The following is a 14,177-nucleotide window of genomic DNA, read 5'->3' on the forward strand; positions in this document are numbered from 1 at the left end:
TATTTGAAGCGAGGAGTGTAATTTCTGTGCTGCTTAGCCTGACTGTGTGTCTGAAGGTGTGTGTCTGTTTTGTAACTGGCACTGCAGCAACTCTCTCTCTTACCATCTTATCTTCACTTAAAAGAAAAAAGAATGTTTTTGCATCAACCATTTTTGATATGATTTCTTGTCTGCATGTTCTCAGCAGGAGCCACTCAGTGCATTAATATTCAGTTAGTGGTGTTTGGACTCTTTACACTGTACAGTGTAAGCCGAAGTCTTAGCCTTCTGGCTAACACTAGCATGTTTACAGTGACATTGATGCATTGTCTCTGGAAATAAATACATAAAAATTCAGTATGAGCTGTATTAAGTTAATGCTAATGAGAACCAAGCATGTCCTCCTGCTGCTGCTTCACATTAAAACTGACTTTTATTGTGAAGACATCACAGGAAACACAACGTTTTTGGCACTTGACATTCATTTTCTGCACTATCCTAATCAACCGGGACTCAAATCTGAGAGGGATTACAACTTTTCCGCCCCCTTTCTCGATGAAACCACGAGATGAGATGCTTCGTTTCTCCAACTTCAGTTAAAGTGTCTGAGATCAGGGTTATAACACGCTTTGAGAAGTCTGCAAATCCCCAGAAATCCCCAGAAAGACAACAAATAACACACATCTCTCTCACTTTACAAATACTGTCTGATGAGCATTATCAAATTTTTTACTCAATTGGATTGAAAGAGTTTCCTCCACTGGAAAAAAGCTCTAAAAGCAGTCCATAATCCGGCACGAAAAAGCTATGACAGACCACAACAATGACTTTTGTGAGTGAACCTGTTTGTATGCCCCACTGCCCCGCGGTTGAAACATGATTTCAAGGGAGTGAAAGCCTTTTGAGAATTTCATTTTCGAGCGGAACATGGGCCCGCGGAGGGCAGCAGCGTGACGGCATGAAGCGCCGTCTGCAACGCCGGACGATGAGACCACGTGTGTCTTCGACTCTATCAGTCCCTGCGTTTCTCTCTGCCTCTCTGAATGTCTCTCTGTCTGTCTTTCATACTCTGTATTTTCTCACAGTGCTTATCAGCAGGAAAACACATGAATACCAGCAGCCACTCTGGAATTTAATGGACTTGGAATGAACCTGGGAACTGAAAGCACTGAGACATTTTAAGTATTTTAATATCAGTTTGGGTTTATTTGAATTTAATTGCCTTCATCTCTATTTTCTATGATATTTTCTCTCGTTTTTGCTCTTCAGTTTTACCTTATAATCATAATCCAGGTCTTCACAGGCTCAAACAATGACCTGGTTGAATAATGGAACAATTTGTCTTCCTAAACGTCAATCAACGACAATTTTGATAATAAATACATTTAAGTTATTTATCAAGCAAAAACACCAGTTGTGTATTGTTTCCATCTTCACCAATGTGAGTTTTGTTCATCATAAATTATTTATCTTTGGTTTTGAGACTGATGAGCAGACAAAACAAACAATATGCGACTCTGGAGAATCGATTAGCTGAAAACACTGTTCAATCTATAACTAGATTAATTACCTGGAACCCTTATTAATAACCCTGTCGGCTCCAGAATATATTTACAGTGGATACTCCTAATTTCCTTTGCCAAATACAGTTTTGGAGGAAATAGTTTGACATTGTTAGAGAGCCGCAAAGTCCACAGACTCCTCTGCCCACATCATGGTGGGCAGAGGAGTCAAACAAATGGAGGACTTCGACCATTGAGTGTACATAAAGACGACATGATTGCTCCCAAAAAGGAAGCCAAAATATGTTGATTGCCCCCTGGTGGCTGCCTGCAGTAGAGGTCATAAATTCCACCCCCTCCATGTTAGCAGATAAATAAATAAATAAATAAATCAAAGGATACATTTTTACAGTAGTGAACTAGTAAGAAGGGGTTGTGATGTCATGATTGACAGCTGTGACTGGCTCGTGATTGAGTCCGGTGGGTGTATGCACGGGACCTCGATACAACAGCTCCATCCACCTATCACTAGAGTGCAAACTCTGGCTCTGAATGACATCACCGGGGCAAGATGGCGCCCGTGCCCTGGATATTTTGGCTTACTGTGTGGCTGCTCATGTTTTGACTAAATTTTATATTTGAGAACTTTAAAAAAAGAAAAAAAAAAGGGGTTAATTTTCTGATTTTACACGTACTCAGGTGGCAGATTATTGTACACGTTTATTGTTCTTATTATTTACATCTTAGTTGTCAGGGGAGGATACTGTATTCTAGGAAAACTAAATGAATTTTGTTGGCAGTGAATGAATGCTTTGTAGATAGATATGTTTTTACTCTGGCAGCAAACAGTAGATCTGTGCATAATCCACTTGGCAATACCCTAGAAACCAATATATATTTGCCCAATGCAAATGAGCTGCTTGTGATTTTATTCTAAGGACACATGGTTGAAAACAAACACACTGTATGCACACATACATCCGGTATTTGTTCTCTTTTTGTCGTCCTCAGGTACAACAAACACGTGTGACCTCATTAGCATGATCCGCGGAGACAAGACAACACCAGGCTGAGTGCATGCGTGTGCGTGATGACAATGCATCCCACTGATGCAAATATAGATCTTAACACACAATACACTTGACAAACACACAACCGCAGACCTTCACACACACACACACACACACACACGCACACACACACACACAGTGGGTGCCTGTGCGGCCCGGCCTGATTAATTGGAGCGTTCAACAGTAGTGATAGCTGTACTCCTCAGAGACAACACACTGTCTCTCTCGCTCCACCTTAACCTCTGCTGGACACGCACACACACACACATACTGTAACCACGCACCTGCACACACGTCATCCTTTCCCTTCTCAGCTGAAATTAGACCACCTCTCCCGCTTTCTCTCTCTGCCTCTGTCTCCCATCTTGCGAAATGACCCACCATCAGCTAGCTTTCACCTTGCCGATAGCGGTGGCGTTTTGCCGCAGAGCAACTGGTTAAAGTGCAGCGCAGGGGAGCACTCAGGTGTGTGTGAGCACCTGAGAGTGTGTGTTTTCTGCCTCTCAGCTGCACACAAATTAATGAGCCAATGCACAGAACCATGGAAATGCACAAACAGATTCTTGTAAGTGCACTCTATCCAGCCTCTCTCATCTTTCTTGGCTCTGAAGGTGACTCACCTTCACAAACACACACACAAAATTACAGCAAAGCCTGGCCAAGGTTTTCTCCTCCACGAGTTTTATGTACCTTTAAACCAGCCGAAGGAGCCATATTTCTGCTGGACTGCAAGGTGACTTCAGAGACACACACAAAAAAAGGGGAGGGGGGTAATGAGGATAAGCAGAACAAGTAGCGGCAGAGGAAGAGTCTCCACCTCTGGTCAAGGTATTGTTCCACACCGGCCGACCCACAATCCCTCACTATCACCCTTCTATTGTCTTCCCCTCATGCTCTCATGCTCCCTCCTTATCTATCCTTGGAGACTTTCCATCTCTTTGTCTCGCTTTGTCTTCCCTCGCTCTCTAACACACACTCTGCTCGACACACACACACACACACACACACACACACACACCTCCACCTTTTCTCCCTCTCTCTCTATTCCCTCTCTCCCCAGTCAGCTGTCACGGCTGCCACTTTCTCGCGCCCACTCATTTATTACAGGTCACCATCGCAGAAGGGGCCGTTTAAAAAGGACAGCGTGTCCCATCTGAACACACACATATACACACACCTCCTCGGGCGCACACGTTATACATGGATTTGCAAATACTGTACATAAACTTGGAAAGTTGCCACAGGAAATAATACGCACAAAATTTAGCACATTTGCAAAGTGGACCTTTCCACATGCTCTCTCTCACACACACACAGGTAAACACACAACAAAAGTCCTGCCAACAGGTACATCAAATTAAAAAAAACATGCATGCATGCTGACTTGGGAAAAAAAAACCAAAAACAAATGTACAATGAAGGCAAACCAGGCCGGCCGTGACCAAACGTCACAACATTTGCAAATCCTCACACATTTGCACCAAAAACTGTCACACTGGAAGAACTCTGCCAATTTTACCAATTGCTGCAGATTTGCACGTAAAAGCATTCCAATTCATAACCACTCCACAAGCCAAAGTCAAATTAAAATGAAGCCTCAGTCTCTAAAGACAAACCATGTATGTGAGAATTTGTTCCCCTAGAACTCGCTTTCTCAGACAGTGCTTACCCCAAAGATGTGCTCTATCACTCTGAACAAGCTCCTTAGACTTGTTTTTACCAAAGAAACAAAAAATTGAGCCACTCTAATACCAAAACTATGTAAGTTATTAAACTTTTTCCACTAGGGTTACCTTATAACACCCATTCAGCACTAATAGAGGTACATTCCTCTTTCTGCATTGCCTGTAAACGGGTCATTCCTCACATTCTAAGAGATTCCTGAAACTCATTCTTACTTTAACTGGAACTTATTATATGTTTGTTTTCTCAATAAGCTCTTCAAAGTGCCATAATCTTTCACAGCTGAACACAATTTATCAAAAGATGGCACAAAAATGCTTGCAAATAATTGCCTTTTCTTGATTAAGTCACTCGATACGATCATAAAAATGCAAAACCCTCCTCAAGGGACTGACAAATGTGAAGCCCTGCACGTGTGCTCACACTCACGCTTGGCTACGGGAGTCTCCTTTCATTATTTTGCCCTTGACAGAGAACACAGCATGTTTCCGTGGCTCGAACACAGTTTTAATCTTGTAGAATTAGCTGAACATGAGTGAACCGAGCAGAGCGATACTTCTGTGGATCTGCGTTTGTGTCCTTTAAATACTCTAACAACATCTCACTGATATTACGTTTTAATCCTTGTAAACATTCCCTTTCTGTGCCATGACAACAACTGGAAAAAAACACAATAATCTCCTGTTTTTGTGTTTTTTTTTTTTTTATTGTCGGCAAATATTCAGAAAAAGAATTAAAAACAGAGAGATACAGACGGAATCTGGCAGAAATAGCCTAATAGACACAAAGGCACACATGCCTAAGCATACAGAGTATCAATCACACACACACACACTCATGCTCACACAGAGTGATACACACTCACACAGTGCCAGACAGATTAAGGCCCTGATTAAGGCGGATGTCGCATAAAAGTCTTGGAACAGTAAATATCCTTAATTTGTAGTGTAATTAAACAGATTAGCTGCCGTGAATATCTTAACAGGGATTAGTTCACACACAATACACCAGGCGGGCTTGACTACACACACGCACACACACACACACATACACACACACAGGGAGTAAACTTAATGAAAAACATCAAAAATAGCTGCGCTTTAAACAACCGCAAGATGCAATTGCGAGACAAGCTGGTGTGTAAAGGTGTGTGCATGAGTGTGCACTGTGACATCGAGCGAGCGAGAGAGAGACAGAGAGAGATGGAGAGAGAGAATTCAACAAAAGTGAAGACACAAATCTACAAGTCGGGGTTGAATTGCCGGATCGACACGCGCACAGATGAGGGATTAGAGACCAGCGATCATTTCTCCTTTCACAGACTTTCATTAAAACGCTGGGCTTTGTCAAGGTTACAGGAGGGGGGGGAAAAAAAAAATTCTATTGTGATTTTAATGGCCTCTATTGTGCTGCGCTGAGAGGCAGAACAGAAAGCAAGGGAAGCAAGTGAAAGTCAGCAAAGGAACAAGAAGAAAAAGCCCAGACTCGTCATGAAAGACCGAGTCGATGGCACTTGATCCTGCTTCGCCAAAGAAGGGCTGCCAATCAAAGGAAGCTGAACACTGTCCCACTTCCTGTGTTGGCCTCGTGCCTGAGCACGGCGCAGCAAATGTAAATTCAAAGCCAGCACTTGTATACACAAGCACAGACACACAAACGGATGCATATGCGCACATACATTTTTGCTTTTTTACATTTTTGATGAACAGTCGACCAAACGACTCGGCTGCTTGTAACACAAGATACTCCACAGATAATTATCCTCCAACGCCGCAGCTCCTCTCAGCTCTACGGAGCATTTTTGCGATCAAATTCGGTTTTAAGGCCTGTATATTGACTTTCGCTGGATATTTTCCTTGGGAGTTGGTGTGGACCAAAAACAGAGCAACACATTAGCGACAGCAATTTAAGGTGTTACTATGTCATTATTGTGCTTAGAGCTTGCTGTGCTGCCCCGAGTGGTGAAAAAAAATCAATGAATGCAGGAAAACATTGTGTTTAATGGAAAGCTCATTCCGTTCAGCACCTTACTGTACCAACACATGACGTTAATGAGTCACGCTACTACTGTACAACGTTGCTGGGCACAATCATTGCACAGTATATCCAACAAACAGCCTTATAAGAGTCACTCCTAGTTTGTCAGCTCAACGCTAAACGCTTGGAGCTGCAGAAGGGAAGGAAAGAAACATTTTTTCAATAGACTAATATTATGGAATAACATGGAAGGGAATTTTGTACATATCGAAGCTTCATGGCGAACTGAACAGACACATGTTGAAAGCAAATGGGGTTAAGAGTTCACATAACTGTTGTCCAACACCCATAGTCTGTGGGTGTAGCATCATCACAACTGCTTCAACTGGCATAGAAGTCTGGAAAATGGTCAAAAAGCCGAATATTGGCTTGTGCTAGTCATCCTAATTTACATGAAATGATTAAGCCACATTCAGAAATTAGAATTTGAATGACAACCACTTATTCATCATTAATGTTTTTGTTAACTACAGTCTGTCACCATTTATAGCAACATAAATTTAGTTCAAAATAGTCCCTTATGTTGTGTCTTAGTTGCAACTTCAAAGAACTATGATTTGAAACTGCCAGCTACAGTCATTCAATTAAAAACTAATTAGTATTTAGCTTGACATGGAAAGCAAATCTCACATTTGAGGTAACACAAATCAAATCATCTCTGACATCCGTGAAAGTTTCCAATGTGGCTATAAACCAAAATCAGCATCTAAACCTCCATCCGAAGGGCTTAAAGCTCACAGGCCCAGAAGTAGACGCACACACAAGAGCAGAAACATGTGTGTAAGCATGTAAATGACAGGCTGAGTGGTGTAAGGAGCTGCCAACACCATGTTGTCCATGAAACAAATTGGGTGTCGTAATTAAAGGGGGAAAAAATGAGCTGTTTTCCATTCACCCTGTGTGCTCAGTGACAGCCTCACACACACATGGCTAATGAAAGACAGAGGGAAGAGTGTGTGTGTGCGTGTGTGTGTGTGTAGATATGTGTGCGAGAGAAAGAGAAGGAGGGAGGGAGGAAGGAAGACACGGGAGGACAAAGGCGAGGAAAGCCGTTAAAAGGGGCAAGAAAAGCAGAGGAGTGGAAGATGAAGCAGGGGAATAAGACAGAAAGGCAATGGAGATGTTGATGGGTGAGAATGGGGTGTGTGTGTGTGTGTGTGTGTGAGAGAGAGAGAGAGCGAGAGACGAGGAAATAAAAAGGAAAAGAGATGAGAAATGTGTGAGAGAGAAAGTGGAGGAGAGCTAATGAAATAAAAGTCAAGGTAAAAGAAGGGTGAGTGTTGAGCCAAACTGCTAGGAAAAGATCTGTGTGTGTGTTAGCCACGCTCGTGTGTGTGTGTGTGTGTGTGTGTGTGTGTGTGTGTGTGTGTAGGAAGCCCCTCAGACGCAGGATGGAGGCATTTGTCTCTGAGTGGAATTACAAGTGGCGGGCCGAACAAACCCTCCAGTGGTCTAGAAGAAACAGAGGAGGAAAAAGAAAAGATTCCTCTGTCTTTCCTGTCCTTTCTTTTCCTCGGCCATGCCTCGCTCGCGCTGGGTGCGTGTGTGTGTGTGTGTGTGTGTGTGTGAAGGCGAGAGAGAGAGACAGCTGAGAGCAACACATACCACTGAAAGCAGATTCAAGACTTGTACTTAAAGCAAACAATGAGGAAGCATAAAGCTGCCTCGCACTTAAAACCCACTAAACAAGGCTTCCGCTGCCCTTTCGCCCATGAACTCGCACGACTTTGAGCGCGCGCGTGTGTGTGTGTGTGTTTGCATGTGTGCGTGTGGGAGAAAAATAAACAACAAGACTTTTCGCAGAATCAGCATGCGAAAAGAAATTAAAAGGGGGCATGTAGATTCGAGGGTGTTTAAACTAAATCCCTGTGCATGGGTGGATTGTGTTTTCTGTGTGGGAGTGAGATCTCAGTCCTCCTGAAAGGGGACATCTGTGCCAGGCTTCCAGCCTCCAACTAGCCAATCTAACTCACACTAGGAGTTGGCACCGGACGCCTCGGCACAACCAAAGCCAACCCTGCTCATCATTAGGCAGCAAAGGCACGGGGGTTCAAAAGTCTGTCCTGCCAAACACACAAACAGAGCGCCAGAGACGAAGAGGGACTAAGAAGCTTCGGGGATGATTACAGAGGCCAATAAAAAGCCGCTATTTTGCACCCAAGCCTTGGATGTTTTCCTTCCCATGCTGTGCAGTTGTGATTCCGCATGTAAATATTTGGGTGGTTCGCAAAACCCGAAAGAACAGAAGCCTCTCTATACAGCCGGCGGCAAACAAAATGTCAGCAAACAGGCGCGTGACGTCGCTGGGCCGCTTTTTGAATGCATGGGAAGAGAAAAGTAGGAGGCAAAAAGACACTTTTTTTTTCCCCAAGAGAGGGAACAGCGTCATCTTTGTCTGGCCTGTGCAGATCATGAGCGCTGATTCAGATGGCAAGTACCAGGAGATGTAGCGTACTGCTGTCTGTAAGGCTTCCCTTGCGGCCTGCTGAGACGGTCCAGTTGTGACGGAGGGAGCGAGCACCTCAACGTCACCCTCACTGAGCTGCAATCATTATTCTTTCGTGCAAACGGCCATTTTTTTTTATCTTGCTTATCTCTGGCTTCGGCTGTTTCACCGGAAGACGCCGACAAACATCCTCGTCTCCGTCGGCTCATCAGGAGCGATCGCAGCGTATTTGACAAACATCCAGCTCGAGCCTGGCACGGGTTAAAGCCTGGCAGATATCAAGTTATGATAGCAATGTTGACTAATTTAGAGCAAGATTGAATTCCTTCACCCCCCTCATCTCTCATGCTGTCAAATAAAGGGCTCGCGGTCTAGACTGATGCTATCAAAAAAAGCTTAATTAGCTTGTAATAAATTCTCATTTCCGTCAGTCTTCTACAAAGCCTCGGCCAGCTCCGTGGCTCCGTGTGTGCCAGCTGACAGACGCCCAGTAATTTGATACTGGCATTCAGCAGGTTCCCTCTCCCACTGCCCCCCTTCTCCCCCCCCCCACCGGCCGTTTCACGGGAGAGCTTGTCTTTAAATGTCACCCAAACACACACGTGTACAGGCAGCGGTTGCCATACACACCTGATGAGAGCCGCTGCGATTGAAACGTCTGAGGCGTTTGTATCGAGAGGCAGACAAACAGACAGCTACGCAGCGGATGATGAAACCGCCGCCGCGAGCTGCGTTTAAGAAGGTGCAAAAGGTGAGAGTTTTTGGAAAAGCCCAGCTGTCTTCTTCGCCTTAATCAAAAGCAGAGGAGTGGATCCCACCCTCACAACTTAAATACCAAAGATTCACCCTGTCACGGTGGGGAGAAATCAGTCGTTCAAGGGAGTATCATCATCTTTGATTTGCCATTTTGCGGCATTCTTCTCGACACATTGAAATCAACTGACTCCCAAACAACAGACACACTGTCCTGTGCTGGAAACAGTGGCTTGGCACATCTTACTAGCGTTTTCTAGAGCTTTCAAGCCCATCCCACAGTCTTCCTCTAAGGAAGGAGATAAAATCAAAGGATTTGGGATCGAGGAAGGTTCATTTTCCAAAATCCAAAATTTCACGACCTCTTGCTGACATTTTTGTTATTTCTAACAGTAAACTGACTATCATTCAGTTTTAGACTGTTGGTCGAACAAAACAAACTGTTTGCATCAGCGTGGGCTGTGAGAAACTACAGCGGGTATATTTTCTCCAAGATTAATTGAGAATGTAATTGATAGAATGATCAATAATGACAAAAATCATTAGTTGCACCCCTCACTTCACTATGCTGCCAAAGGCAATGCAACCAGTAAGTCATGGATGTCAGCTGACTTCCTTAAGACCTGAGTGATCTGGGATAATTGGCAGAGAAAAGTTGGTTTCACTGCTCAGATTTTTTTGTGCTGTTTCGCCTTCCAAGAGCTGGAATTTTGCTTCATGAGCAAAAACCTGCCGTGCAAGTCCAAGATGGAGGAGAAAGCTGATCAGCCTCCAGTTAACGAACACTTGAGTGCATCAGCATTGCCAAACCTGAACTCGGAATCAGTTTCCTGTTGTTTTTCTGTTTCATTTACATCAAAATTAAGATTAATATGAGTCTGCAGAGGCGTCCGCACAGATGCACTAAGATCCTCTCACACTGCCAAGAGTCTGTCAGAATTCAGCAAAACATCAATCAAGTCGCTTGCAATGCGAATGCCTCCGTTTTTGGCACACGTGTGGCCACACTGCACACAACACACGCGCATAGTTTGGTGTATACAGCAGAGCGGCTGACTGGCAGCAATGCTGCAGACATTTGTCTCTCAGCAGGAGCATACTGACAGATTCAATCACCATGTTAAACACCAGAGAGGTGAGCATCTCCAGCCTTGACTTACTTCAACCTGATATGGCTTTAAATGTGTTTGATATATGGCGCTGGGTCTGAATTTTAAGAGCGACAATAAGGAGAAGGAGATTAAGCGAAAGGGAGACGAAAGAGTGGACAGATAGCACACAAATATCTACTCACCCACTAACACCCACACACACAATGAACTTCCCAAGAGGCATAGCTCAGATTCTTGGGCCAAATTTGCATCACAAATATCTTGGAAGGGAGTGTATGCATGGAGAATAAATAAAGCAGTGAGGGTGCCACTTTTTCCTCCCCATTCATCCCGCCTGTCACCCATCCATCCGTGCATCCATCCACTCCTGTTTAATAGGCAGCATTCAGCGCCTTCCACCCAAGATCCACACCACAGCCAGCAGGGGAGTGTGTGTGTGTGTGTGTGTGTGTTTGTTTCTCCAGCTCTGCCTAAGAAACCACAAACCAGCAGAGAACGAGCCAAAACTCGACCTGTCCTTGGAGGCGGGAAGAAAAGCGTCCTAGAATCCCATTTGTGCCGCTGAGGGTTTGGCTCACGGCCAAATTCACCTCTGAACATCAATCCACAAACTCTCCTGTTTCCACTTCCTGCTTCTGCTTGTTTTCCCACTTCGCCATCCCTTGCCAAAGCTTGATTATATCAATTACGGAGACAGATTCTGGCATCGTGAACTCCACATCAGTCCAAAATTAAAACAGAAAATATTACATAGCAAATAACAGGAGCGCATGTCATAGCCTGGTTTTAGTCAAAAGCAGACATTCCACCAAACCAAACAGAATAAACGAGCACATTAAAGTCTTTATTGATCAGCTATCAGCATGTCTGCGAACAAAAGCCGATGGGAAAAAGTTCAACAGCAGCATTTCTCAGCATCAAAGCCTCTAACAATTATGTGCTTGGATATGTAGTGAGATTTAGTTGCATCATGAGCAAATTATCTCACAGCAAGTGGGGAAACCTCAAAAGTTACATGTTGCAGGGGGCAAATATCACAGCAAAACTATCTGCAAATAACCTACAGGGGTGCCAAAAGAATATTGCAGAGCTAACACATCAATAAAAATATCATTAACTTCACTATAAATTGACTGTTGAGTACCATGGACGTATTACAAGTCTTTATGAGAATACTGCAGGAACATTAAAGTGATTTTCGTCCAGGGATTGACACCACGGGGGTGCAAATGATGAAAGCGAGATGTTTTCCCACCGCTTTCATAGCCTTCAGTATATCTGCTACATCTAAATTATTCAAAGACAGTAAGGAGTGAAAACTGTGCCACTGGTGCAACCGAGCTCAATTCCCATAAATCAGCGCAAACAGCCGCGGTCCCCGATCTGTATCAATGTCCGCTTAGGGGAGTTAAATTATAACGATGGCGCATTCATTCATATTTAAGGGTGCAATGAGCACTGGGCTCATGTGAGCTGCGCAAACACCAGAGATTCGCCGTCTTCCAGAGAATTTTTCAAAGACATTTCATCACAGATTTCTCTGACCCTAAAGATTTATCGAGTCATGCACGCGACTAAAGTGGAATTCGAGCATTTTCCGCTAAATAAACGTTTCCTCGATGCGTTTAAAAATCTCAATAACGGGTCAAAAAAAGCAAATATAAGGAGGGGGAGTTCGCGATTTTTACGCAGAGCTCGACACGCTCGCGGAGGCTGCTGAATCTCCTAATTTAATGCAGGTGTGTGTCGGTGCGGTGATTGAAATTAGCATCAGCTTGGCTGGATGTGAAGTTGTGTTAAGTTTGTGATGAGGAGCTAACGACACAGGTGTTGAACCAGGGTGTGCATCCATCATTATTCAGCAAACAAGCGCTGTCGATGTAGCATTCACTTCTGCTCATACGCACAGGTTTATGCCCAAACAGACAGGCGACTTTCACTTGGTTCCTGCGTCTGAAGTGCGACCTGAGCGGCAGAGCCAGGCGCAGAGACGCGCATCCGAGTACTCACCTGACTGCGCTGCACTCGATCGGATCACCACCAAAGTGACGAGGACGCAAGCGGTGAACTTCATCTTGGAAAAGAGCTGCTTGTCTTGTTAAACTCCCGTAACTCACATGTCCAGTTAAGATATCCTCGTATTTCACGCGCACACACAAAAATAAACAACCCAAAACAAGAAAAAAACGTCAGAGTCTTCTTGGCTTCTTGGACAACTGGCACAGTTTCCGTGCGCACCCAGAGCCCGCGCCGTGGAGAGCTTTTACGCACCTCGCTGTTTTGTGTTTGTTTATCAGTTCCCAGACCGGTGTTTAGGTCGGTTTCCACCGCGGATACTCTTGAGCCATTTACTCCTCACAATGCCATAGCGCCGGTGGCTGGGGGGGTGGGGGGGGGCAGGGGGGGTGGAGTGCATGTGTTGGGATGGGGAGGGGTCGTGAACACGCCTCCTCCGTGTGACTGGCACCTCATTCAGCCTGTTAAACCTGCTGTCCAAAATATTAGGAGCATTTTGTGTTTTTTTTTTTGGAAACCCGCCCACTTCACTTCTCACCTCTTCTGATTGGCTGTTTGGCCGCATTGCTGCTGTCAATACACCTGTCAGGAGCGGATTTTGTTACGGTTTCGCGCTGGGTGGTGTGCAGTTCTACCTGTGTCACTGGAAACAACACAGAAATGGGCTTTCATGTTTTATTAGTTTCTACATAGCCTATCGGTTGCAATTACTGAGCATAACTGAGAAATATAAACTCCTGTAACAGAATATTAATGATAAAACAGACATACACTAATGTCTTCAGGGGAAAAGATGGAAGGTATCGTAAATTGCTGTGATTTTCCAGAGGACGCTTGTTATAAGAGTATCATAATATCAGCATTTGCTTCATTCGTGTTTGTGAATTGAATGTGGAGTGAGAGAAAAGTTTCGTGCTTTGCCAGCAGGGTCAGCCTCTGCAAAGATCCGCCACTCGAAGGCACAGCCGATAAACTTTGATGATGCCAGTCTAATGGGGCTGCGGTGACGGGAACGGCAGAAGCAGCATCGCATTTTCATGGCCGCTCATTTTACAGGCCAGTGTACCCTTCTCTGCTCCCTGGCTTCGTTTGTGGACAGATGAGAAAGTGTGAGAGCGGCTGCGAGGACAAAAAGATACGGATTAGTGATCCATGTAAGGGGAAAACTCGGGCATAAACTGCCTCTATTACCAAAATGATTCCACACTTGAGGCGGCAAGGTTGCAAAAGGACTGAAATGATCCCTCATGCGTCCTCACAAAGCCAAAGGGATTGTTCATTTAGTGTCCTCTGCTGCTCTCTAGGGGATTTTTTGGAGAATTACTCTGTTTTTTTTTTGTCAGCTGCAGTGACAAAACTGTATATCATAGAGCTCTTGAGGGATATAAAATAACATTTGGGCTTATGTTCTTCATAAATTCTACACTCATAACAATGGGAATTCAATCAGAAGGCCCCATGATCACTTTAAAACTTGGTTATCATCATATTTGGCAATAAAAACTGAGGTAAGGGACTGTGGGATGATTATTATGCCGGGTGTTTTAAAAGGGAAAGGGTTGTATTTTTTATTTTTGCT

General features: G+C 44.3%; 1 protein-coding gene across 3 annotated transcripts in view; it reads right to left on the minus strand.

Annotated features, from left to right (window-relative positions):
• Positions 1 to 12,962, minus strand: part of LOC143316243 (receptor tyrosine-protein kinase erbB-4-like) — a 229,845-nt gene extending 216,883 nt beyond the window's left edge. For all 3 annotated transcript variants that reach the window (XM_076724092.1, XM_076724093.1, XM_076724091.1), the window contains exon 1: positions 12,593 to 12,962. In XM_076724092.1, coding sequence (XP_076580207.1) covers positions 12,593 to 12,656 — 64 coding nt within the window. In that variant the 5' untranslated portion in view covers positions 12,657 to 12,962. The remainder of the gene's footprint in view (positions 1 to 12,592) is intronic.
• Between the last annotated feature and the right edge of the window lie 1,215 nt (positions 12,963 to 14,177).

Source organism: Chaetodon auriga, chromosome 23 (assembly GCF_051107435.1).
Source record: "Chaetodon auriga isolate fChaAug3 chromosome 23, fChaAug3.hap1, whole genome shotgun sequence".
NCBI lineage: Eukaryota > Metazoa > Chordata > Actinopteri > Chaetodontiformes > Chaetodontidae > Chaetodon > Chaetodon auriga.